The 27,966-nt window shown below is 31.3% G+C and overlaps 1 protein-coding gene across 1 annotated transcript in view; it reads left to right on the plus strand.

Annotated features, from left to right (window-relative positions):
* The first annotated feature begins 1,431 nt into the window (after positions 1–1,431).
* The window catches only part of LOC143067910 (potassium channel, subfamily K, member 13-like), a 70,403-nt gene continuing 43,868 nt past the window's right edge, over positions 1,432–27,966 (plus strand). The window contains exon 1 of the mRNA XM_076241531.1: positions 1,432–2,247. Coding sequence (XP_076097646.1) covers positions 1,908–2,247 — 340 coding nt within the window. The 5' untranslated portion in view covers positions 1,432–1,907. The remainder of the gene's footprint in view (positions 2,248–27,966) is intronic.

Consider the following 27,966-nt stretch of genomic DNA (forward strand, 5'->3'; position numbering starts at 1 on the left):
TTTGTGGACTTACCATTTTTGTATTTACCTCGGCATTTTTGTATTTACCTCGGCTTTTTTGTATTTACCTCGGCTTTTTTGTATTTTACCTCGGCATTTTTGTATTTACCTCGGCATTTTTGTATTTACCTCGGCATTTTTGTTATATTTTTTGTCACTATACCGGTAAAGTCTAGTTATCACCCTACAAATATTAAAACAAAAGAACCAATAAAATGTTCAATATGACCTCCTTCATTCGTGTATTCTGTTAGTGTTGTGATTCGGAATAGCAACAACTAATACATCAAAGTTCTGCCAAATTAATTAACATAAATATGTCACTTGAAAGTGTTAAAAAATGTAAAGAAAGTTGAAAAAATGCTTTGATTTTTGGAAAACATCGAATTGTTTTAAACGATTTTTTTAAATATTAACGTTTAAAAATAGTACGTATGATACTGTCTGTATGCAACACATGTTTCTAGTGTAACCTCTTGACTTTGATCCTTCATCTTAGCTTAATCCTTGAAAACTGAGATTTAGTTAGTATCATCTTCATTCAATAGTGACTTACTATGAGTGTAACAAACGTGTTTATATGTATAAGCAAGCTGTGGCAATAGTATCGTTTTTACAATATGGATCGAATCCTTGAATTCAGTTTTGTCATTTGATTTACAAATAGCATGTGTCATATTTATGATAAAATGCATACACACACTTTAATGAAATTTCTAAAATTACAAAACTGTATCTCTTGTTCATTCACAGACAAAACTTGCAATGTGGCTTTAATCTAACAAGTATCACATGACAAAACAATGCATATTTTAAGGTCATCACCAGGCCATTGTTTTATTAGAATGTAATAAAACACAATTTTTACTGTTAAACATGTAACGATAAACCATCAATAGCATGCTCCAGAGTCTTGGCATTAAAATAAGTTCATGGGATTGCAATTATGTAGATATTTACTACCTTTCAAGTTTAATACGCTTAATATCAAACGACATGTTAAAGTTGTGAATTGTGATTGATCTTTCGTGTACGGGATCGTTCAAAAGAACTTCATCATATAGAATTATTTGTTAGCAACACGTTCACCGAGAAATGAACAGCGATGTCACCAGAAGTATATTAATCATTGCAAAAACAGATAAGTTCCAGTCATGGAAATAAACGTATTCTGGACATAAGGCAAATAATTCCATTTTTGTTTAGTAAAGTATGTTCCATGAAAGTGACATGAACATGTAATTATTAGTTATGATTGGGTTGAGATTGATCGATTGATTTAAGTAGACGGCTATTGACTCGTCCTTGGTAAATAAACTATCATACCAATCGATGTTCTCACCTTCGTCCTCTGTAATCTGTCTTTAATTCACTATACCCTAATACAAACTGTGTAACACATATCAATTATGACCGATAACTATCCATTATTATAAGTTGATGTTCCGAGCGTAACTGCAATATCATCCGTGACTAGATCGATAAAATAAAATCTGTCACGTATAACTAACAGTTTTATTTGCAGTTCAACTGGTGTTTGTGTTTCATTCATACCGTAATAATCGGAATTTGTGCTGCGAAAAATATTTATCTAAGTATGGTAACATCTTGTGATTCTCATTTTGAATTTTTGAATTCTTAGAAAATTACACTGATGGAATTAATAATGAAGCCACTTTGCTGTATCATTTTAGTAGTAATTGTCAACAAATCTCAATTTAATAGCGGTATAGTTATTCCTTTTAACGATTATATTGACTTCTAATGTGTTGAAATGTTAGGGGACTGAAACCTGATATTGAATTCTATATATTGGAATCTGTGAGGTTATAATTTCACTGGTTTTTCGACAAAAACTTTTATCTGATGTGTGGGATAACAAAATGGTGTAACTCTTTATTTTCGGTATGCCTATTGCCAGAAAGCAGGGGTGCTGCTTTGCCCTGCATCTGCGCGAAGACAACGCGAGATTTATTCTTTTGTTTTTTGTAATGACTGCATATATGCTAGCAGGTGCAACAGTATTTATGTTTTTGGAACGGGATAACGAGGTGGAAGAAAGAAAGAAGTATAATGATTCCTTGAATTTATTCCGACAAAAATATCCTAAAATAAATGAAACGGATTTACAGATATTGCTGAATGCTCATACTGAAGCCGAATCTGCCGGATTTATAGGAAACAAACGTCCGAGATGGGACTTCTCTGGAGCATTTTACTTTGTTGGAACAGTTGTATCCACCATTGGTAAGTTGTTGTTTTTGTACGCCGGTTTGTATAATGTACTTTTTGAAGTATCTGTGATCATTATGTTTGATATTTAACTTGAGGCAGGTAACTTTTTATTTTATTTTTTTTTTGGTTAGATAAACTATATCTCTGGTACAATTTAAGTGTTCTACTGTAACAATTAATATCTCATTGCTTTTAATAAGTTCTTTCACTACTATCAAAGAACTTATCATTAGTTTTTGTATTAAAACGTATCAAAATAGTGGAATAAATTATTTTTTGAATGAAAAAGTAAAAGAACAAAGATATCGAACTCCGAGGAAAATTCTAAACGGAAAGTCCATTTGCTAGGCAAATGAAAAAATCAAAAGCTCAAACACAACAAACTAATGGATAACAACTGTCATATTCTTAACTTTCTACAGGCCTTTTCCTTAAATATTCTGTGGATGTTATAGATATATTAGATGCTTTTGATGGTCCTTTTTATTCGATTGCCAGTTTTGACTGTTCAATTCTTTTACTGCTCTTTCATAAAAAGCTAATCAAACAAAAGTTTTCCTATTAGATTAAATGGTCGTTTGAAAATTCTTATTGCAAATTTATTTGCTACAACTTATGTTAAGCCTTCTTCTGCGAATGGTAAATGTAAATATGCTATATGTACTACCTGGAGGTGTGATAAGATGATTGCAGCTGTGATTTTTCTCCTTTCCTACATTCATGTACGTTTTGGCAATACAGTTTATCGAAACGTTGTAAGTATCCCTTTGGCACCAATTGCACCCCTTTGATAGCAAACTTTCTCTTGTATTGTATACCCCAACTCGTTCTCTATGTCCGTGTATGTAGTGGCGTTTTTGTTATTTCAATGACTGTAATCTATGTGTTAATAGTAAATTAGTAAGTCATGGATTTATTTATCATTAGTTACTTTAAAACTTGCATTAAATTGATACAAAGATTTGGTTTAAAAGTTTACTGAAAATAATTACAAGTGGGAAAGTACTTCCTCATGTTTACGGAGATGTTGTTTACCAAACCCGTTATTTTAGGTACGATCCGGGTAAACTTATTGATTCTTTCCATATGAGAAGTTTGTATTTAACGTCACTTTTCGCATTATTGGCATTTTTTGTGTGGACCAGTTTTTATTTGTGCAGGAATGTGTGGTGCCAAGAAAAACCACCGGCGCAAGAAATCCTAGTCAATTGAGATCGGAGTCGAAAGCACCGCACCTACTACGTGCAGTGATCGAATTCTTAACATTATTGATGAACTACTTGGATAACTCGATCACCGACACGTGATCACCGAGGCCCCGAAACATGTCTTAATCTTTATAACTAATGTGTTTTTATAGAATTATATTCACAAACAAACCAAAAAAGTTCTGATGCTCACATTTCAATAAAGGAATTCGAAAAAAATAAAAACATTTAATCACGTAACTCTTTTTTTTTTTTTATATAAATTTCTAATAAAAACTTCTTTTACACCATTCGTAATAAAACAAAATGCAAGAATCAACTTATTGATGTCGTATATGTGTTCAAATATAATTACATATAAGTTGATGACAAACGTGTTTAAAGAACCGAGTCAATCTAACTTTTTTGTTATATAGAAAACTGTTACGTGTAGTATTGCTATTTATTACCGTCTTTTGAATCCTAAACACTAATGGTTAAGGCTTTGATGTGATCAGATTAGAATTCATTTGGGAAGTGTTACCAAAGAAAATCCCAATTTATTTGTCTATCGACATAGCCATAATTAAGTCTCTTATTTCTGCTCAAACAGGATCATTACCAAAGAATTTATTTAAATTGAGGAAACGTAAAGCCTAATGAAACGGAATGCTCTTCAATTCAGAACTAATATATGTTTTGAATTAAGCCGAACAATGTTGGAATTACTTTTTTTAGTCTTGCAACTTTATATCATTTAACTAAGCAGGATTTGAACTCCAGCTGTTGGGTCCGCTTGTACTGAGCACAGCGCCACACACAGCCAAGTCTAATATAAAAATGAAATATTTCTCTTGTTAGGTGTATGTCTTTCTTCGTAGGGTTAACCTCTAATGTATCATTGTACATGATGTATGGCGGCTTGAATTGGCATTATACACATTGTATAAATAAGATTAAACATGTGCTTAAATTTACTAATGGTTTTGATATTTGAATTAATATCACATTCTAAAATCTAAAATGTTCTACAAAGTTTTATTTTGAAGAAGGTACGCATGGACTGAAACACCATCATTTACATGAATATTCATCTTTTATTCATATTTTGTATTCCCATAAGAAATAATTCTACGTCAATTTGAACCGTAGAAACATGTCCAAACAACAAATTAGTTTGTCTTTTTATACTCAATTACGAAAAGGTTACTTCTAATCAAGTACTATAATCTTTCTGATGCTTTCACAAAGTAAGAGAGTAGCAATTAATGTGGCGATAAACTTCTTTTCTGTGTAGACGAGGCAGTTTTAATGAAATATTTATCTTTCATTGTGACACCAATTAAGGCCATGTCTGAACGTACGACGTAGAGCTGTCTTCTATTGTACAATTCTATAGCTGCAGAGTAGCAGATGCCATTGCGATATTGTTTTCATGATATTGTCTTATGTCGGAAATCACTGTAATTTATAATTCATTATGGTTTGATATTTGATAGTCTTTAAACGATACAAATGGAAAAATCTTTAAATAACTCATCTACACAAATGTAGAAGAATACAGAATTGAACCATAACGATTTTTTACTAATTAGTTTTTTACATCAAAATAAATGCATCTAAAAACTAATAATTTTGAAATATTTGTATGCCTTAAAGTGAAACGTAATTAAATTGTTGTGAAGAAGAGATAACATCGTGTTTAGGTTTTGAAATTATCATTGTGTGGTGGCTTTCTCAACATCTTGGAAATAAAAGTCAAATTGGAGTGATATCGACGGAATGGAAGAAGGAAAACAGTTTGAAACTTGTTCCAGTTTACATGTCACCTTAGTGATCACGTAATTGAAACGACAATCGCTCTCGAACTATAAGAAACCACGAAATTGTGTCAATAGGTGAAACAGTAAATGTCGTTAAATGTATCATGTTCCTTTGTATTTTATATACATGTGGTACATACATCTAAAGGCATTGATCGAAATGTTAATCAAAGATTTTCTGCAAAAAGGTAGACCCAATTCCATTACATTTATTTCATTCAAGGACTATTCTGATAAGTCCATCACTCATAAGTCTTATGTAGACGACACGCGCGTTTGCCGTAACAAAATTCAAGTCTTGTATCTCGAAGAGTTTTTTACCATCGCTCGGATGCTGCGACTGCTGGTGGACGTTTCGTCCCTGGGGGTTTCACTACCCCAGTAGTCAGCTCCTTGATGTTGACATGAAATATCATCGATGTGTATTTTTTTTTTTTATAAATTTACTGTTTACGATATGTTAAATTATTCTGGGTTATTTTAATACATAACATTTGGGATGGTTTCGTTTACAAACTTTTACCTATTTCCAAAACTCAAAGTACTAGTGTTAAATTGTTACGTGTATATTTTGAGGTTCTAACAATATTGTGGATATTCGGCACAAACATCGTCCTTAATAGTAATATGTAGCGCTGTACAATTCATATTTTATTTTTAAAATGTAAAGCTAGTATAATAAAGGCAGTTGCTATTTGTCCGGCTAGCAGGAAGAAAAGTACTGAGACAATTTGTCCGACTTTCCGGAAGAATAGTGCTGGGCTATTTGTCCGGCTAAGGCGGCAAGAATATTGCTTAGACTATTTATCCGGCTAATAATGAATTGTGAAAAGTGAATTGTTTACCATGAAACTGAACTATCTTTATTTTAATTATAATATCGAGAAAGGGGATGATCCCAAAACTCAAAGAACTAGGGTTAAATTGTAACGGGTATATTTCAATGTTCTAACAATATTGTAGATATTCGGCACAAAAATCGCCCTTAACAGTAATATGAAGCGCTGTACAATTTATAATTTTAAAAAAAAATGTAAAGATACATGTAGTGTAACAAAGGCAGTTGCTATTTGTCCCGCTAGCAGGAAGAAAAGTACTGGGACAATTTATCCGGCTTTTCGGAAGAATAGTGCTGGGCTATTTGTCCGGCTAGCCAGAGAGATAGTGCTGGGGCTGTTAGTCCGGCTAAAGCGGCAAAAATATTGCTTAGACTATTTATCCGGCTAATAATGAATTTTGAAAAGTGAATTGTCTACCATGAAACTGAACTATCTTTATTAATTATAGAAACGAAAAAGGGGATGATCCACGGGTAAATAAATAGTTGCATCGAAAAGGTCTTACCATTTTAAGTAATAACATATGTTTGATCTTTGATTGACCTATTAAAATAATTATTTTACCTTCTTCATCAAAGGTTAATTCCAAAGGCCATCTTCAATAGTAGGAATTTCTGTGTTGCACCCATTTCTATGTTCTGGACACAAAAATGTCACAAAAGTCAACAATTGTGACCTTAGTGTAAAAGTCAGGGTCACATAGCGGTCATGGTGTTATGCCAGACATTGTGGTATAGTAATATACACCTTTATACCAAATATCATAAATCAAAGTGAAATAAAAAAAAGAGGTTTTGTCCTGGACAGGAGTGTATGAAACGAAAAAGGAGAGCAGAAAAAGAAATTTAAATAAAATATTCCATTTTCCTATATTTAGAAGGAGACATTATAAACTAATTCATAGAAGTACAGATACTCAGCTACCTCATTCGAATCATGAAATCAAAAACCTTTAAAACAAATTATTTTCAAATATATTTATTTATTAATTTTGAAGAAGGACATTGGACTTTTAATAACAGCAATAAACATATTGACCATTGGAGTGAATTAGATTTCATAAGTAACTACAAGTCTGTATTTAAAAAAAATGACAAATCTTTATTATCACTGTAACAACAGTTGATATTACCGAAAGGCTATTTAAAAGTTTATTATAAGTGCTCCCTTTACATAAACAAAAAAGAAAAGTTCATATTGTCGATTTCGCGTGTTAAGAACTGGAAACTGGGAAATGTATCGCCGACATTGATACCGCATTGTTCAGTCATTATCATGACATTTCAGTCACGCAGACACCTGCTGCTGCTGCAATTGATATTACACACGCGCAAATACACGTCATGATGAAATGTTACATGCGCATATCAATGGCCGGACACGTAGTCCCAGTACTATATAGAGACTTTGAATTTCCGACTTATAATACCAACATGATTTTGACCTTGTGAGTGAAACAAAAACAAGAGAAGATGTGCCTTTCTTTTAATACTTTTGCTCTATCTTTTGAGCAATTGCTAAAAATTTTTATAGAAAAAATATCATCAAATATACCATGATTATAGTTTTGTACTCCAGTCACGTTTGATCATAAAACTAACCGGTAGTTAAAAAGGCCAAATGAAATATGAAGTTGTAGGGAAAATGATTCACTTAAGTATGCAAATCTATTTCTGTTCAGAAAATGATATCAAAAGCTGATAAGATGACAAAATTATAACCATAACAAATGCAATTACATTCTTTTAAGTAATAGATCAGTCGTATATTATAGTTGTATTTTTATTCTCAAGATGTTATTTGTTATAAGTATGTTACCATCGATTTGTGTCTTTTTATATTAGACTTTGTTTGTGCCATACAGACAACAGAAATTGAGTCGAAAACTAAAAAACACCTTCTTACTGAAAATGTTTATACTTTAATTAATGAATAAAAGGAAATATTGTGCATACATTTATATGTCAGCAACCCAACAACACAAAAGAAAACAGATACATTAAGGCCATCATAGTTACGGTCTTTAACCACAGACAAGCTGTCACGAAATAAAAAAGTTCTAACTTATTCAAAATTAACAAGTTTAACATTCAGGTGAATATCTAACCAAATATCCAATACATGCAATTAAAATTCCCTAAATTTGAAGCACATTGTATATCAAATATATAAACATGTATAAGAGACAGCAACTGGCTTCACATCACACTTAACAAAATGTTACCGTTTCAAGCAAGGTTGCTGCATAAGATCAAGTATTGCTTTAATTCGGTATGGGTCTTTCTTCAATGGGTTTGAGACACAATATTTACTTTGTCGCGTTTTGGTTTTTGCTGGATTTTTTTTTTTTTTTTTTTTTTTTTTGCATTTGTACTTCTTGTTAATCCTTTTTTTAAATAATTTTAGAAGGCGACTTTATGTAACTGTATTTATAATGGTATATTTGTATTGCTTTTTATGTGTTCATATTTTTGCACCTGTAGCAATAATGTGATAGTGTTATTGATTTTTTGTATTGATCCTGGTAAAGATCCTATGTTTACTGTATTTGTCGAGTCAAGGGCCAATACAGAAACAGCCAATTCGTGACACTTTTATTACATGCTTGTAGTTCTTCAAGTAAACAATGAAACAAACTGTTTGACAAGTATAAGAAATAATTTTTGAAATGGTCTGTTCGCAGTCACGATACATTTTTGTCAATATTAATGAAAAAATCGGACCCCCCTGCAAATACTCAATCTATGCTTATCAAACAATCAAAGTCATTTTATTTCAGCAATAATGAAAAAAACATTGGCAGATAAAATTGAGGCATTTATAGTATTGTCTGTCTGTTGTAGATTTTGATCGAGGAAAAAAGCAATTAATCAGAATTCGAAATGCATGGTACTCTGAAAGTCTATGTAAAATTTATGTTTCAAACTGTAACGATACACGGTTTGATCATTAAAGTTCATAGTTTGTCATAAATTAGGCCGTTTTTTTTTTTGTTTTTTTTTTCGTTTCTTATTAATTTGTTAAAATTCAGGTCGTTACATGTTTTCGTTTGGACTGTTTCTCATTTTGTCACATCGAGGTCGTTTGCAGCTGACTATACAGTATGGGCTTTGTTCATGATTTAAAACCGTACGGTGAGCTATAATAATTTTGATTAAGTTCACGTTATTTGGATTGTGTTTGATAGTTGTCTTATGGCAATACCTCTCCTTGTCTTTTATAATATTATATCAAATGCAGTAAAACATGAAAATTTTTGTTTTTTTTTTCCTCCAAAAGTTAGTAAAACCTATACATTTTTTAACTACAGACTGACATTATAAGTCCTTAAACTCGAATGGCAGTATTTTAAATCTTAACGATGATTTTCGAGGTAAATCCTAGACTGTGGGTCAAAAGCATCATATGGTCAACAACTTACAAAAAACAAATTAAAAATACTGATTGAAATTAGGCGTAAACTGCTGGAAAAAAAACTTTTCAAGTATCTGAAACTCTTCTCATGCAATAAATACGAATGCTCTCAGGTGTATTGTAAAGTGAATATTACAAAATAAACAAGATAAAAGACAAAATGTTTCCCTTTGAGACTATCTGGTAGCCTAGATTAAAGCAATAATTCTGTTTTATCAGCGATTTTTTCGAATTGATATATTAATTAATTCTATTGATTATTTTTGGATCATTATTCAGTAAGCAAATCAGAGCAGCATACATCTGGACTATACGTCTACTTGTTGTAAAGTTATGAGTATCTGTTATGATTTCGATCTATATTAGGACAGATTCTGTAAAAATGTTTTGACAAGTGATGTACAGGTATATTTAAACGGTTTTTGCATACTGAAGTACAATACGATTTTTACCACGCTAAACAATGAGAAAAGATTGAAATAATAACTTAGTTATAAAAAAATCGTCATTTAAGAGAAAGTGGAAGGCTATGGCAAATAAGTCAAATTTCAATTTGGAAATTGAAAATAATACAACAGACCACATCAACTGCAAACATCTGAATAAAACACATTTAAACAAACACATGGTCAAGGAAACACAAAGGAATACAGGCAAACAAGTAATAAGTATACCATTCGCCCGAACCGTTGAATTTTTTGCGTACATTTGTTTTGGATTTTCATTCTCGTTATTTAGAAAAATTGAACAGTTGGGTCTGTATATTTACACACGAATCCCATGTTACTTTCACGACGATACACATTGTTTGTTATTTTCTAATCAACAATGTTAAATCCTTCAATCTGATACATCAACTATAATCGTATTGTTATTACAAATATGCAGGTAAAATTGAAAGCGAAAAAAGAATATACGTTATGCTAATACGAATTGATCTAGTGTTACATCATTTATTAAAGTTTCATTGAACTTCTTACACTGTGCAAGCTGAAATGGAAAATATACCAGTGTACCAATATTACTGAATAGAATAATTTACATGCCACACACCCTCTGTCTTACTTCGTGAAATAAAGCAAGGAGTGAACGAATTCAAGGAGGCTATCAAAATCAGATTTTTTTCAACAGACAAGCATTTTTTTGTTTATGATTTTGTGTCACTAATTCATTCACACCTAAGCTTAAGAATATTAATTTGAAATTGACATTTTCACACTGAATGACAAGAAATATATCAGAGCAGTAAAGTCGATTGATAACATACGCAACTAAAGGTTAATTTTTCACTAAACATGCAAACAGTTACAATCATTTTGGATGAATTCAATTTTCATCATTTTATAGTATTTCGTGCACATGAACTTTACTCTTTTATTCTATTTATCCCCCCTCCAATGGATGGCCTCTGATCGGCTGTGAGAGCATAACATCATTGTTATCGGTAGCCGATGACAAACAAGTTAAATTTAAATGTCTCAGTATTATTACCAACATAAGTATTGAGTTTGGCCACACTGTAGCCGTATTTCCTTAGCCGTATTTGGCACCACTTTTTGGAGTTTTGGATCCGCAATGCTCTTCAACTTTGTACTTGTTTGGCTAATTACAAAATTATAATCCTGGTACCTTTGATAACTATTTACACCACTGGGTCGATGCCACTGCTGGTGGACGTTTCGTCCCCGAAGTTATAACTAGCCCAGTATTCAACATTTCGGTGTTGACATGAATATCAATAATGTGGTATTTTTATAAATTTCCTGTTTACAAAACTTTGAATTTTACGAAAAACTAAGGATTTTCTTATCCCAGGCATAGTTTACCATAGCCGTATTTGGCACCACTTTTTGGAATTTTGGATCCTCAATGCTCTTCGACTTTGTACCTGTTTGGCTTTATAAATATTTTGATATGAGCGTCACTGATGAGTCTTATGTAGACGAAACACGCGTCTGGCATACAAAATTATAACCCTGGTAACTATTATTTGAATACCTCTATAAACTTCGTCTGCAATTAAGTCCAACAATTTTTTATCCACAAATTTGCGGCGTCGTGGAAACACCTCCTACGCTAGTAATACTGGCAACGTATATTTGTTCCACCTAACAGAAGTTCCAGTAGAAACGTAATTGTAAACAATGTCATAATGTCTGTTCCTGTCGGAACAAGTATTCTATACCAATTATTCCGTTAGGAACATATACTGTTATATTTATTCGATCTCTTATCGCTATAAAATGTCCCCTCCTATAGATCTATCAAAAAGTAATAGACCACGAAAAATTGCTATACAAACGATTTCACGATTTTATCTAAACGCCAGATATTTTTTTGTCATTAACGTTTATCATTAAACATAATAGACATAAACAATATTTCATGCAACATTTCAACAGACTGGTATCATCAATTTCTTTCGAACACAGCTGAAAAATACCTTATGCTTAGTTGAACACAGAGAGAATTAGAACAGCTTATTGAAGAAAATGTGCTATAATTTAACGAGATGTGCCAAAGTGAGACTATTAAGGCTTGGTGACACGCAGTTGATCTCTAAATTAATATTTACAATGAATCGCTCTGCTTAAATTTTAATCTTCCTTACAAATCAACACGAAACCAAATTCAATTGTTGCTGTCAGCTGTCGTCGAGGGAGCAATCAATACATTGCAACCTATTATGTCAAATCGTTATATTCTTCAAATTGAAAAATACGGTGTAATCATAGCAACACCAAATAAGAAATAAAGCATGAAACTTTACTGCTATTGTGACATACGTATACCCACTGAATCTTTTTTTTCCACTTTCATTAAGAAAAAAAATCACTACGTAAGCGATTATCCACTTTGTTGCACTATTGAGTATTATATTGCGATGATAGAAAGCCCCTATGTATAAATTTTATTCCTGATCTTGCTTATTTCATTGACAAATTAAAAACAAATAACAATTATATAAATTGAATTCTATCAGTTGCATTGCTAGATGCTTTCCTGGTATGTTTGTTTGAATATAGACGTATAAAGAGTTCCATTTTTTTATTAAAAAAAAAAGATTGATACTTCAGTACGGCAATTGCAATTCGGAAAATGTAGACAGCCCGTTGAGGGTTTAATGTTAAATTTAATTTTTTCGTGGTATCAAATGTAAGAGCAAAACCAACAACACTCGACAAAGTCAGAAATTATAGCAGACATCAGAAATTTCGTGATAAATTTGAAAGTCTAGGAAATTACGAAATGTTCGTTGTTTTTTTTTATGTTTCAAAATAAATACACATAAAATCTGCAAGAACTCACTAAAATTATAATCGTTTTCATAACAGTGTGGACGAGACCATTTCTTTGCGCGCTCATGTTATCAATTGACTGGGTCAAATTAGGTTAAATGTTCGTCTGTAACGCCTTCTTATCACGTCGTAATCATATTCTAATGACGTTCTAATTTATGGGAAGAACAAAATGCACCATAAAAGCATGTTACTTTTATAGAACACAAAACAAATAATCTTATTTGTGCTCTATATGTTCAGAAGTGAAAAATATGAACATTTATAAGAAATGGTTTAATGAATATTTTTTTTTTAAATTAATAACTATGGATACAATAATTTGACGCCAAGGAAGATTTTTTGTTATAACCTCAAAATTTAAAAAAAAAACAGCACATAATGAATATAAATTACTCATAGTCATTTGTTATATAAACCTTTTTTATATACCTTGAATTATACATTTCACTGGGATATTCATACTTGTGTACCTATGATATTTGGTATTCATTTCATAAACTATTTTAAAAACAGTGACCCATGGAAATAATTCAAATTGTATTACAAAACTCAATTTAAATTGAAAAACGAATTAAAACCCAAAGCAATCTGAAACCACTGACTGAAGCTTCGAATTAAAGACTTTAATAAATATAAAGACAATTTTAAATTAAAATTCTGATAAATAAGGTTATTTTTTTACATCCCAGGCATACAAAGCGTAGTTCAATTAAGAAACAAGAATCAGCAAAAACTTCAATTGCGTTAATTTTTTTGTATCTGAAATTTTATTTTCTGGATGAATCTATGATTAAAACCTCATAAAAACTTAGTTGAAACAATTTGAAAAACTGCTCACCAGGAAATTGAAATTTTCCAAATGACATTTGATGCCATCTGAAAAAAAAATGATGTATTAAACAAGTGATTGCTAAAAGGCATTGAAGAATCTTTGATCGAAGACATGTAAAGAAATGTAGACGAGTTACAAGTAAATACATTCACGACAAAACCACCATTCAGTGTTAAAATGGTTTTTCATAAGTCTGATTTATAACAGCTAATAGTATCATTCACTAAATTAATTTTCTATCTTAAAGAGAGAAAGGATTGCTTGCAATGAATCGTATTATTCTATTCATACTGAAATTATAATTCGCTGTTATATGAATAATGCTCTGTACTTTAAGTTACACTCTTTTCGATACATTTTAGCAGGATATCAAGACGGTTTTAGCAATCGGCCTTTCACTGCTGAGACTTTTTACAGTGATTTGCAGTTCTTTTCATTGGAAAAATGTAATTGACTAACCTTATCAAGTATCGTTTATTCATACAAACAGCTGGTTTCATCGAATTAATCTATCACGGTGAACGAACAATGTATTTCTCATAATAGCACTCTTTAGGACGATCAAGAATATCAATTTGAGAGCCAGAGCTGATTCAGGATTTTTCTTCTTCAAAAATCAAATATGCAATACTTGTTCGAATAGTCCAATTAAGTGTGTTATAGTCGTTACATTTAAATTGAAATAATTCTTATGAAATATGACACGAAGTAAGAAAATTGAAAGTTAAATAAAAAAGAATTGGTATCTGATGTTTAACTACATGTATAACCGATTGTATCGAAGCTTTTAAATTTCATTGACCCTTTTTCAATTTCAATAAAAATTTAGTATATGCATACAAATTCTCCTAATATCAAAATTTAACAGGACATGATGTTTCGAGATGTAAGAGTTTAAATTTGTATACTTGAGGTGGTTTGGGTGTCTTTCGCCATCTTGGATTCAAAAAACAGAGAATCAAAGGTCCAGATTTTCTATCAAGTAAGTAAAATTTATTGCAGGAATACAGATATCTTATATAAATTTTCATTTAAAAGAACCAATTTATAAGAATATAACTTATAAATATTAATATTTTTTCGAGTGTAGATTATTTTTGGGCGTTTTTTTTTTTTTTTTTTTTTTTTTTTTTTTTTTTTTTTAATTGGTATTTTAAGGGAAGATAACTCTAAAACAGTGCATTTTTTGAAGGAATCTACATGGAATTTTCCTATTTTGCATTTAAGCGGGAAAAAACGTAAGATGACCATATCTTTTATTTTACACTTCTATCATTTTGTTTAGTTTTTAATCACAAAATGGTGTTTTTTCCTGTATAATCCATACAAAATGTGTCATTTTGTCACAACCTGAAGCTTGAGAAAATGCGGGGTGACCTATCATTTTTATTATATTTTTGAACATATATCAATAGATACTATGAAAAAATTCTATCATTTTTATTTTAGACTCCCATACCACCTTAAATCTGGAACACATATCAGTAAGGATACGACTATATCACCCTCTTGCTAAACAAAACCGCTCCAATTCCTAAACTGATTAAACATCGACAATTTAAATAAAATCAGTTATTTCTTTCTTTCAAAAGCGTCAATAATTAAAGGTTTATCGGCATCAGTAGAATGAGAACCAGGCAATGATCATTGGCTTTCCTATATTGCTATTGGGGCCAGTTTTACCGTGACCAAAAGTTTACTATTTAAATCCAGAAAGTTTAAGTGATTCACTCTCACTTTCGAGTCATATTTATCAGAGGGTTAAAGATGACACATGTGACTCTCAAGGAATACATGATATTATATTTAACACAAAAGGGGCGAAAGATACCAGAGGGACAGTCAAACTCATAGACAAAAGTCATACGCATTTCACCGCTCATCGGAGTTGACAAGTAACAGGTGACGGAAATGAAATAATTGTTTATGAGATAATTGTATTAAGCAATGCACAAAAATCCAAGGAATACTATTTTGAATTTATCGACAAGTCCAACATTACTTGTACCAGCAGCAATAGGTGACTGTCTATAAACCAAATACAAATCTTGCAAAGTAATGTTGTGTTTTTGATCTGTTATTCCAATTTCAGAAGATATTAAATAGTATTTGAAATTGTATGTCACCACGGTTAATGCATTATCACATAAAGAGAATGTAGGTTCATTTTTTTTTTCATCCTATTTTTAATCCAATTTTCATGACGATCGTATTTTTGAAAATTGCAATTATTCGACGTAACAATACAAGTAACACAGTGCTTTGGTATCACAAAGATGTACTTCATAGTTCGATTCATTATATTCCACAGAAGATTTTGATTGTTTAATAAGAAGGAGACTAATCTTAAATGAAACAAATTATAAGTTCTGTTCGTTCAAAGTGCCTTTCTGGATTTAATTTTACTCAGACGGAAATTCAAACTTTAACATTTGAAATCCTGGGACGTAAGAATATGCTGAATCGTTAAAAGAAATATGACAAATTTTTATATCTAATATCAACTTTCATTAGAAGGGAGATAGTGCCTTAGTTGCTTAGTATTTTCCGAATTCATCAACTGGGAATTTTATGAAGGTATTTAAAAGTCATGTCAGAAGCAAAACAATAACTCATCAAAGATACAAGCTAAGACTATATGTTTTTTTTTATGCCAGACGCATGCATTGACTAATCTTACTCTTAATCGCATTTTATTTTAACCTGTGTGTATATGCATATGTATTCATTTTAAAGATTCTGTACAAAGATATAAAAATAATACCGAACTCCAGGTCAAATTCAAAAATGAAAGACTTGCCATAATCTATATTCGCCACATAATTTTAAAAAAATTGTAAGCATATGCAGCCAAAAAATGTTATGATCAATTCCATTTCAAACAATGGTTAACACGTGATTTCCGTTCGCCCTCGAATTGAGAAATACCAGTCGCTTTCATTATTTTCAAAAGTTAAGAGTTTTAAAAACTCGCTTTCTACCCAAAAACATTATTTCATCAACTTCGATTGCTTCTTTGCCATTTTCCTATCAATGAATCAGATAATCAGCAAATTGAATAATTGTATAATGGCAAAGATAGTTCCCTTTCTTTTTTTAATTCCAAATTTGTGTTGTGAAAAGTTCAAACATGTTAAGGGCTTAGTTTTGAGGCGAGACATCAATTTCTAGATTTAAGTTTCAATCGATTATTCTTTTTTATCGAAATCAGCCTCAAATCGGAACCTTTCATGCAACGTCAGATTTGTTGGACATAAAAATAAATTTTACACACAGTTTTCTTAAAAGGGACACAATTTTCAAACCAGTTAAAGTCTTCATCAATAAAAAGGTGTGTTTTTTATTGCAGTTTTTAAAAGCTTGATTATGGTGAGAACATATGGTATTGAAGGTATCTGGTTATTTGCAATAAAATTGATGTCTTTTTCATCCTTAATTTTTGCTCAGTATAAAGTATATAATATATCATCTTTAAAAATGGTTTTAAGATTGTCTGATTTCAGAATAAAAAGAATGTACATGGTTGTTATCAACCAATTAACACTGATATACTAAGTATGTCAAAGCAATACCAATGAATATAAAGCTGACATTCGGTTACTTCAGAAGCCTTTATTATTTAATATTTATTGTAGACGGAACACTTTTGTTTCAGTTCTGTAACTCACTGATGAGAACCCAGCAATCTGTCTTAGTTGATTTGACATTTGAGTATCGTCTTTATTAAGGTTAATTTTGCAAGTGTTCGTAAATTAACTTAACGATTGGTTGTAACACATTAATTGTACGGAGACATCTACATCGTCTAGATCATTGTTTGCGTAATAAGATACATCCGGGTCGTATGATAACACAAGCAAACATCTTGTCTCTCCATCATGTTCTATTGGTTTTGGAAAGTATATACATGATATTAAGAAAGATTGGCTTGGTAATGACCCATAGACTGTTGATGTCAGTTCTTCGTTATTGGTAATGAAACAGCTTCCCCGGAATAGCTTCATTCAGTATGATTGAATCAGACGTGAAAATGAAGAGTAAAAGATAAGTAATTTCCACTCTGTGTCTAGAAACTAAACAAAGCAATTACAAAATCAAAGCCAATGTTTTTTCAATCATTCCTGATATAGACGATCAGTAGCTATCGTGACATTTCCTATTAATTCATGTTAGAACACGGAACACGTCCGTAAGTAAGCTTTTGATCAACCAACCGTGGTGTACCCGATTTAGGAGATTTACAGTTCTTTGATTAGAAGTACAAACGTAAAACATTAATTTCATTTTCTAAACCAAATAATGAGTTATAGACATTTTAGTTGAATTATTTAGCTACATGTTGAATAGTACATATATATTCAAAACATTCTTGTTCTCAAATATAATACATAGCAAATTAAACATAACATGTTTTGAAAGAACAATTTTTTCATAAATTTGTGTATGCATTTCACTTCAAAATAATGATTGTATTATTAAGGATCTGCAGAATTTCTACAACAAATATAGAAATTTCCCTAAGGGGTTGTCAAATTATTACAAAGCTTTGATGATATTTAAAATGAATAACTAACCAGCTATCTATAATGAGTATCATTAAGGCTTTGTAATAAGCAAACACACAATTAAAACGAGATCCACAGATTAGAAAAGAGACATAGAGTGTTGACGAAAAACATATTCCTTCTTATAACCTTATATAATTATTTTTAATAAAAGGAGGTTTGTGGTATCCATAAATAAAGGCAACATAAGTATACAGCTGTTCGAAATTCATAAAACGATTGAGAAAAAACAAATCCGGGTTACAAACTAAAACTGCGGGAAACACATCAAATAAAAGAGGAGAACATATAAACTATGAGTAACCTATAACCTATAAACCAAAAGACACAGCATATGTAGACGGAATTGAGATGCCCCACGTTCTTTATTGATTTCAAATAAATTCATAGAGCCGATATCAGTTTGGAAGAAAAGGTCTTAATAAATTTTATAGTCCCTTTTAATGTTCCAAGCGACAATGTTTTAAAGGTCGAACGAAAGAATAGCTCATGAATTATTCGAAATACTGAGGATTTTCTTATCCCAGGTATATATTACCTTAGCCGTATTAAGCACAACTTTTTTGGTATTTTGGGTTCTCAATGCTCTTCACCTTTGTACTTGTTTGGCTTTCTAACTATTTTGATCTGAGTGTCACTGATGAGTCTTATGTAGATGAAACGCGCGTCTGGCGTATTAAATTATATCAAAGATGTTTTCGCAACCTTTCAATTCTTTTGGTAAATAATAAAGGCGCCATAACATAATGTCTTCTTTTTGGTACAAAGAAATCATCACTTTTTTTCACTAAAATTTTAACATCTACGATTGACTGGAAGCTGTTCATGTTCATCTATAATTAAATATAAACATATTTGTTTTTGGAATAGAGTATTTATCATCTGAACGTCATTTTAATTGTTTTGTTAACCATATACCCATTAGTTCAAAGTAGAAACATCAACGGCCTCCATTTTAACAAACAATAATTAAGTAAGACGCAATCAATGATACCTATTTGACAACAATACCCTAACTTGGATAAGCCTATAAAGAACGTGGTGGGTATATATTCTTTAAATATCTCAACCCTGCCTCTACTAAGACAATAACAATCAAAACCAAGTAGTAAACAAAGACTCACAAAACCAAGGGACATTTACATCAACAGTTATAAATAATAAATAGGAAACAACACTAAGTTTAAAAGGAGGACTTATTTTGTAAAAGTTATAGATGTCAATGGATTTTGCACTATTAAAAACCCGGTTTTGATTGGATAAAATAGATGAAGAATAGGTAACATTCCAATGTAATATTAATGTTTATGATATTGATGACACACAATCTGACATTTAATAAAACTTTCAATCTCATATTCATAATTCTAGATTTCTACTATTTGGTTCCTAGGAAGTCCAACAAAGTTGTATAATTTAATCATTAATACTTTTATATGAATTTTAATTTGCAAAGCTCTACAGAACCTAAGTATTTATGCGACATATTGTCGCTATTTATCATACTGTAGGCAGTTCTCACGGCAGTAGATGTCCCGCTTTGTAACGCTTGTTTAGATTGCTTATCGATGTTGGCTGTTTCGTCGCCTGGATTTGGCATTACTGTTAATGATGGTGTTGTAAGAAAATGTAATTCATATAAATCAACTTAAGGACATTATATTCTGTCCAATATGTCATTTTCGTTTCTGATCGATAAATAGAATAATTTGAACCATATGAAATGTATGACGTAATCAGTATGGACCGTGTTTTACGTTAATGTGAAATAGAACTTATACCAAACTATTAACACTATAAAATAGACTATCAACTATGATGTAATATTAGAATAAAACTATTTTCAGCATGTCGGATGACATTTTAACTCTTTAATTGAAGTATGTTTTACTAATTTACAACTGAGACGATGGTTTATATTGTGAAAATCAAATAACTTCCTGTTTCGTGTACACGACACCGCCGAACGGGCTCAGTGCCGCGTACAAATGGGCCTTTTCAACCAACTTGGTTTTCAAGGCAACTAATCAATGTTCAAGGTGTTTCATTGGTGTTATTTCTTGAAAACTTACTACGGACATAAATTAGTGCAACCGCTAAAAATACTGTTCATACCAACTTGAAACTCTAGCCCGATCTCATTAGTGACTAAGTGATTATATTATACAGCCCACTATTATTGGCTACAAGATACATAATTTTGATTTACTCGTAGTACATGCCATCAGTGTAATCGATCCATTGTTAGTAATACTGACAACTTACAAGATACCCACTCTAATTTGTTGTAACATATGTGGGTTTTCAAAATCTTTTCCTCATCAGTAATTTAATATATTTAACAATGTGTTCGTAAAATTGAGACTTCATGCAGAAAATATGAACTAAGAAATTATTTCGAAAAACATGCAGACATTTACAAATCTATTTAAACAGGGAAGTCATGAATTGTTGAGGAGCTATTTCATATTTCGATTGCAAAAAATCAATTGATTTTGGGTTTTACTGGCATTATTATGTTTCACAGTCTTAGACCATATAAAATCAAATAGGTACGATCGTTTGCATGGATGAGTGGGTCCTTTCATTTGCTTAGCCGATTATAATCGTGCTAATCATCCAACATTGTCTATTGTAAACAATTTTTACGGATCTTTGATAGACTCTGTCTAATTCAGTTTCGTCGCCTGTATTTGGCATTACTGTTAATGATGGTGTTGTTAGAAAATGTAATTCAAATAAATCAACTTATTCTGTCCACTATGTCATTTTCGTTTCTAATCGATAAACAGAAAGAATTATACCATATAAAATGTATGATCAGTATGAACCATGTTTTACGTCAACGAGACATAGAACAAACTATTAACGTTATAAAACCGACTATCACATTTGATGTCATATTAGAATAAAACTGTCTTTAAAAAGACTAACTGACTTGTCATTTCAATGATTTATGTAGGTATTAGTATTTTACAATTGAGACAATAGTTCATATGGTAAAATTTAAAAACTTCCTGTTTAGTGTACACGACACCGCCGAACGGGCTTTGCGCCTCGTAAAGCATTTTCATGACAACTAAGGATTTTAAGACTACTTTGTTCAAGATGTTTCATTGATGTTTTTTCTCCAAACTTAATACGGACATTAGTAAATTCAACTGCTAAAAACACTGTTCATCCTAACTTGAAACTGTAGCCTGATCTCATTAATGACTTAGTGATTATACTTTACCAACCTTAAACAAAATACAAGATATATATGATTTAGAATTAACTTGTAGTACATGCAGGTAACCATCTGTTTCATCGATCTATTGTTAGTAATACTGACAAATTACAAGACACCCACGCTAATTTGACTTAACATATGTGGGTTTTGAAAGTCTTTTCCTCAACAATAAATTATGTATTGAACAATTGCTTTGTAAAATTGAGACTACATGCAGAAAATATGAATTAACAAATCATTTCGTAAAACATACAGACATTCACAAATCTCTTTATAGAGATAAGTCATGTAGATGATAACGAATTGTGGAGGAGCTATTGAAGTATTTCATGTAGGATACAAATTACTAAAATAATATATGAATATAACGCAATCAAGTTTCTTATCAAATTGAATTTAAAAAATTTGAAGATAGATGGGGATAGTTTAAAGATAAGTATGTCCAAGAGGTTTCATTTGTTATTTCTTGAAAATTGAATACGGACATCTATAAAAGACGCTAATGGTACAACTACTCGAGATTATCCACGCTAATTTGATGTAATTTATGTGGGTTTTGAAAATCGTTTCCTCATCAGTAATGTAATATATTCAACATTCTAATATGACGTGCCTCTTTCGCTTTGTAAATAAACCCATGCTCGAAATCCAATTTACAGAAAAATGAATATTATCAAATTGGCATGCATTTGATATATTAACAATTCATCACTCTTAAATGATGCATATGTTGCGATAGTATGACTACAATGTGTTACAATTCGCAATTAATTTATTTGACCTAGATACAACAACGTTCATACTGGCTATGTAAAACCCCTCTCTCTGAAAAAACACATTGCCAGTCGTCTGACTGTTTACAAACAAAAATATGAAGGTTCATGGAAGAGCCTACATAAACTCTCTACACTTATTCACATCGGACATAGAAATAACCTTAATTGTTCTAATCAGAATCGATTAATTGATGTTAGTTATACTATCGCTCGGGCAAAAAAAATCACGAATATAATGCCTACCAATGTTAAAACTACAATAAAGTATAGCTTGCATCAATTATTTCTTGTTTGTAAAATTGAGACATGCAGAAAATATGAATCAACAAATGATTTCGCAAAACTAACGGACATTCACAAATCTTTTTATACAGGATAGTCACAACATAATAGTAACGAATTGTTAAGGAGCTATTGAAGTATTTCGTGTTTTAGCCATGGCGTTGTCAGTTTATTTTCGATTTATGAGTTTGACTGTCCCTCTGGTATCTTTCGTCCCTCTTTTATATACCAAATATGCCAATTATAATCGAGGTAAACATACAAATTAAACCATGTTTATTGTATAACTTATGTATACTGATGTTTTATAGTCTCTGTATAATTAAATTACAGCTCTGATGTATAGTTCGACATATTTGTTATGTCGATTATAATCGTGGTAAAACATTAGATATTAAAGCATGTATAATGTAGGACATTTATCTTAGGTTTAGGACTGTGTGTTGATCTCCGGGGTCTACTGTCATTAAACATTATTCAGTACAAATGTGTGCTCGAAACACTAAATCCAGTATTCTGATTGGTTGAAGTCTGAGAACAATAATTATGCTCCAAATTTTTATGACGTCTGTTTTTGTGTCACTGGTTCCCTGTTTGCTTGCTGGCATATATAACATACTTCATTTAATCCATGTTCCCAAAATGCAAATTCTAAACTGTACTAATTATCGAGCGGAAACTGAAGATTTCAAGTTATATATGTATTTATTTTTCTTTGAATAATCGTCCTATTCCAAGAATCACTATTATTTAAGGGTGAAAAAAAACAAATACGTTTTAAAAGGATTTTTCTTCCATGCAAAACATTCGAAATGACAACGAAGTTGTTTCAGCAAAACATTTAAATAACCTTTAATTCCTCATATATACACTGGTGTTAAACTGATCACCGTAACTGCAGTTACGGTGATCCCAACATGGCGAGCCCAAAACTGGTAAAATCGTCTTTTTGTAATTTTTCCGTGTACACACATTGTTTTAAAGAACTACTCAGTCGCAAGGTTGATATGTACGGTATTGTTGTATGTGTGTGTTCTTAATATCATATGTGATAAAATTAACGGTACCAATTTTGTTGCACCAGATGCGCATTTCGACAATACATGTCTCTTCAGTGATGCTCGTGGCCTAAATATTTGAAATCCAAAGCTTATATAAAAGATGAACAGCTATAATCCAAAAGGTCCAAAAAGTATAGCCAAATCCGTGAAAGGAATCAGAGCTTTGCATGAGGGAGATACATTCCTTAATTTATAATCATTTCCATCATTTTGTAACAGCAAATTTTAATAACACAAAAATCCGTATTTTAATGCCAGTACCGAAGTGACCTTGTTACCGAAATAACAGCCATTGAAAATTTACGGAAGATCATCGTAACTTTAAAATAAGATAGTCGTAACTTGTTGACAAATAACTTGAAAGATAATCGCAACTGTATAAAATATGTCTATGATCATAGTAACTGATTTTGTCAGTAACCTCTGGTAACGGAATATTTAATTAAAAATTATTGTATAAAGATAACAACAAACGCGTAAACAACATTCGTGATCGAAATATTCTGATATATAAGGTAAGTTATTTTTCATGATCATTTATACAGATATTGGCATACTATTCGGGACAACCACATGTCAACGATATTAAGAATATAATACATCCTAATGTTAAAACTATAGTAAATTATAGTTTGAAATTCCATCAATTGTAAACAGAGACGGTTCGAGCTTAGTATATTTTCTATGTATCAAATATCCTTTTTAGCTCACCGGGACCCCGAGCTTATGCCATCACCTGGAGTCCATCTTCATCCGTCGTCTGTCGGCCGAAATAATAAAAATATCTACTTTATATACTAGTGACAGGTAAAGAAATAACAACTTTAATCAACCGCGTACTTCGATACAAACTTGTATATAAAGGTGCACTCGAAAATACTTTAATCTAAACATCTATTGATTACTACCGAGAAGAAAAGGAAAGTTTTTAATCATTTATCTTATGTAAAACACCACGAGTTCTTACTGATTGACCAATAAAAAATCAACTACCCTTTTTTTAGTTTTTACCCTGGATACGAACATGTAATCAAATAAAAACGATGAAAATAAGTTGGAAATAAACAAGCCATCCTACACCTAATTTTGAATGTGAAAACGATTCCGCCACAATATCTTTATTTAAAGGGGCACAAGCTACGAGATACATAAAAAATCTAAAATAGGATTTTTTTTCTGTTAAATCATTTATGAAAGTGAAATAGTGAGATAATAATTCGCTTTTAGCAGCAAGAATGGTTCTATTTTGACAAAATAAGCACAAAAAAAACATTAAAGATTAATTATTCACTTGCAAGTGAATAATTTGACCTCATTGAATCCCTATTCATGTGAACTTCAATTTAACCCCTTAGCTTGGGTTAGGTAACGCATGCATCGTGCGTGAGCAGTCTATTAAAGGAAAAGAATGTCAACATTGAAAGTGAAACAAAGGTAAATTGTTTGATTGATTGATTCAATCAGCGGATTATTCAATGTGCACCACATTTTTTATGTTATTTTTTCATAGACAGAAAAATATTACAGTCATTCCTTAACTATATTTATGTTAAAAATCCTTATATGGTCATCGGAGATTTTACGAGGTTAACTCGACATTTAATTAGATGGCGTCAGAACTAAAATACGCACGAAACGAAGCTACATATATTGGATCATATGCTCTGTAAATTGTTTATTTTACACTTTTAATAATTTGGATAAATGTTTTACATTCTTGTAAATCAGATATGAGAATTTTGAGTTAATTCGGTGAACATTAATTTGACAGATTTTAACCCTTAAACACTCTTAGTAACGGTTTCTCTTTTTCGTAAATTATATGCGCTTTATGAATTCTTTTATGTCTAGTGCAGACGCAGTATTGGTGCACACCTTAACTACCACACCATAGGAACTAATACAACATTCAAATTACGAAAAAATGTGTTTAAAAAGGGAACGAGATTCACAAAAAAAGATACCATGATCTAAAACATATCTTTACTTGAAAACGAACGTAATTTAAGCATTATAGTTTCCATTAATAATGTGTGAACATGGAAAATGCTCTGATTCCTTTCACGGATTTGGCTATACTTTTTGGACCTTTTGGATTATAGCTGTTTATCTTTTATATAAGCTTTGGATTTCAAATATTTTGGCCACGAGCATCACTGAAGAGACATGTATTGTCGAAATGCGCATCTGGTGCAACAAAATTGGTACCGTTAATTTTATCACATATGATATTAAGAACACACACATACAACAATACCGTACATATCAACCTTGCGACTGAGTAGTTCTTTAAAACAATGTGTGTACACGGAGAAATAACAAAAAGACGAGTTTACCTGTTTTGGGCTCCGCCATGTTGGATCACAGTATAGGTGGCACGGAAGTATTTGCATTCCAGAATTTAGGTTGCTCTTTTGTGTACTTTACTTAGGTAAATGTATCTAAACAGTGTGATTGGACAAAAACTACAGTATCAACTGAACATACTTTCCCAAACTGAGGGATGAATCAGGTGTAGAAAAATATGAAATAATTTTACATACAGATGAAAATGAATTTTTGAGAATTTTTTTAAATTTTGTATTCACTGCACCATAAAATACCTAAAAGTACTAGTGGCCTTAGGTTTTTAAAAATAGCAAAAAAAGTAAACGGTCATGATACATATTCAAATTCATTTCTGAATAGTAAAATGAAAGTACTTCAGTTAACTGTGAATGTAGATTTTTTTGCAGTGTTAGAAAGTGGTGAAAATTCTAAAAAGGCTATCATTATCCCTTATGGGCCAGGAAATACTACCGTGCCACCTATATGCAGTTACGGTGATCAGTTTAACACCAGTGATATACAAATCAACGACTCCGTTTATTTTGATAGTCATTTAAACTTTTATTTAAATTACACTGTGATTTGGTTCAAAGAAAGTAGTCTAGGGAAAAAAATCCAATGTGTTTGCATTGTTTGAATAAACAAATTGTTTCATAGAAATTCATCAAAACACCAACTAACTCCGCAGCAATTAATATATCGATAGTCCTAAGTGTTTATTCGTACTTTTCTAACAAACATGAATCAAATATAAAGGGGTATCTCCTATTTCAATTTTAATTAACAACAACTAGTCCGTCGATTTACATATTAATAAGAAGATATAGGCTGATAGTGGAGCGGCGAATGTTAAAAAAGTCGCTTAGTTAACGAGTTTAAATTACCTAAATACCTCATGGGATTTTACAGCTTTTACATTAATGCTAGCAAGACAAATCTTTGTTTGGCTTGCTTGCTTTGTTTGTATCAATGTTTGCTCAAGCATGGTAATTAAGATAGGCGGGGCTTCAGCTTGTATACATCATACTTAAATTTTATTGGACGTTCTGTTGGAGGTTAAGGACACTAAATTTTAAAACGTCACATGATACATATTCTCACATGTTTCCTTACCTGTAAATATACAATACAGACAGGATTCTACTTCGTCGAAAATGTCTTCCTATTACGCCTGTTCATTTTCACAATCGTAGAAACGGAAGACAATTTTTTTTCAGAGATCCAACTTAAAGACTGTCGTCAAGCACTTTTAGTAAAATAGCTATTCGAACACACCTACTCTGATTTTGTGATCCACTGGATAGGTATTTCAATTGACCCCTATATTTCATCTTTTAGTACTGTGATTTTTTTATGTTATAAAGTCAACCTGTAGCTTTGCTATATAAAATGATAGAGTCTGAAGCGAGATGATGTATTAAATACTCTTGTTTTGTACATTTTCAAGACAAAATATTCATCTCAAACACACCCTAACATAAAAAGGTGCACTCGATTTTCTCTTTTCGATACAATTGTTTCCCATTTTTTGGAATATTTTCTTGAGTTTCATAATCGAAGGACAGACATGGAAATAACTGACTGAACTAATAGATTGAAATGTTATAAAAACAATATTAGGTCAATTAATGTTGAAGGCCATTTTCTCAGCCTCATACAAGAAAAAAGTTTATATTTTTCTTTCATTGACAAATTATTGTATTTTTACAGGTGAGAAAACATGTGAGAATATTTGTCATGTGATGTTTTAAAATTAAGTGTCCTTCACCTCAGACATAACGTCCAATACAATCTAAGTATGATGTATACAAGCTGAAGCCCCGCCTATCTTAATTACCATGCTTGAGCAAACGCTGATACAAACAACGCAAGCAAGCCAAACAAAGATTTGTCTTGCTAGCATTATTGTAAAAGCTGTAATGGCTTAAAATGTCTATCGATTATTCAACTTCTGAAAAATGTTTGTCGTCAAAATCAAATGTGGTACAAATGACGTTAAAAATAGCCTTAAAGGGAAACTTCGCAAAAAAAACAAAAATTGATATTATGTTCATTAGGCATAAAAATGCTCAAATTCATAGATATTATAG

The sequence above is a fragment of the Mytilus galloprovincialis genome, chromosome 3 (genome assembly GCF_965363235.1).
Source record: "Mytilus galloprovincialis chromosome 3, xbMytGall1.hap1.1, whole genome shotgun sequence".
In the NCBI taxonomy this organism is placed as follows: Eukaryota; Metazoa; Mollusca; class Bivalvia; order Mytilida; family Mytilidae; genus Mytilus; species Mytilus galloprovincialis.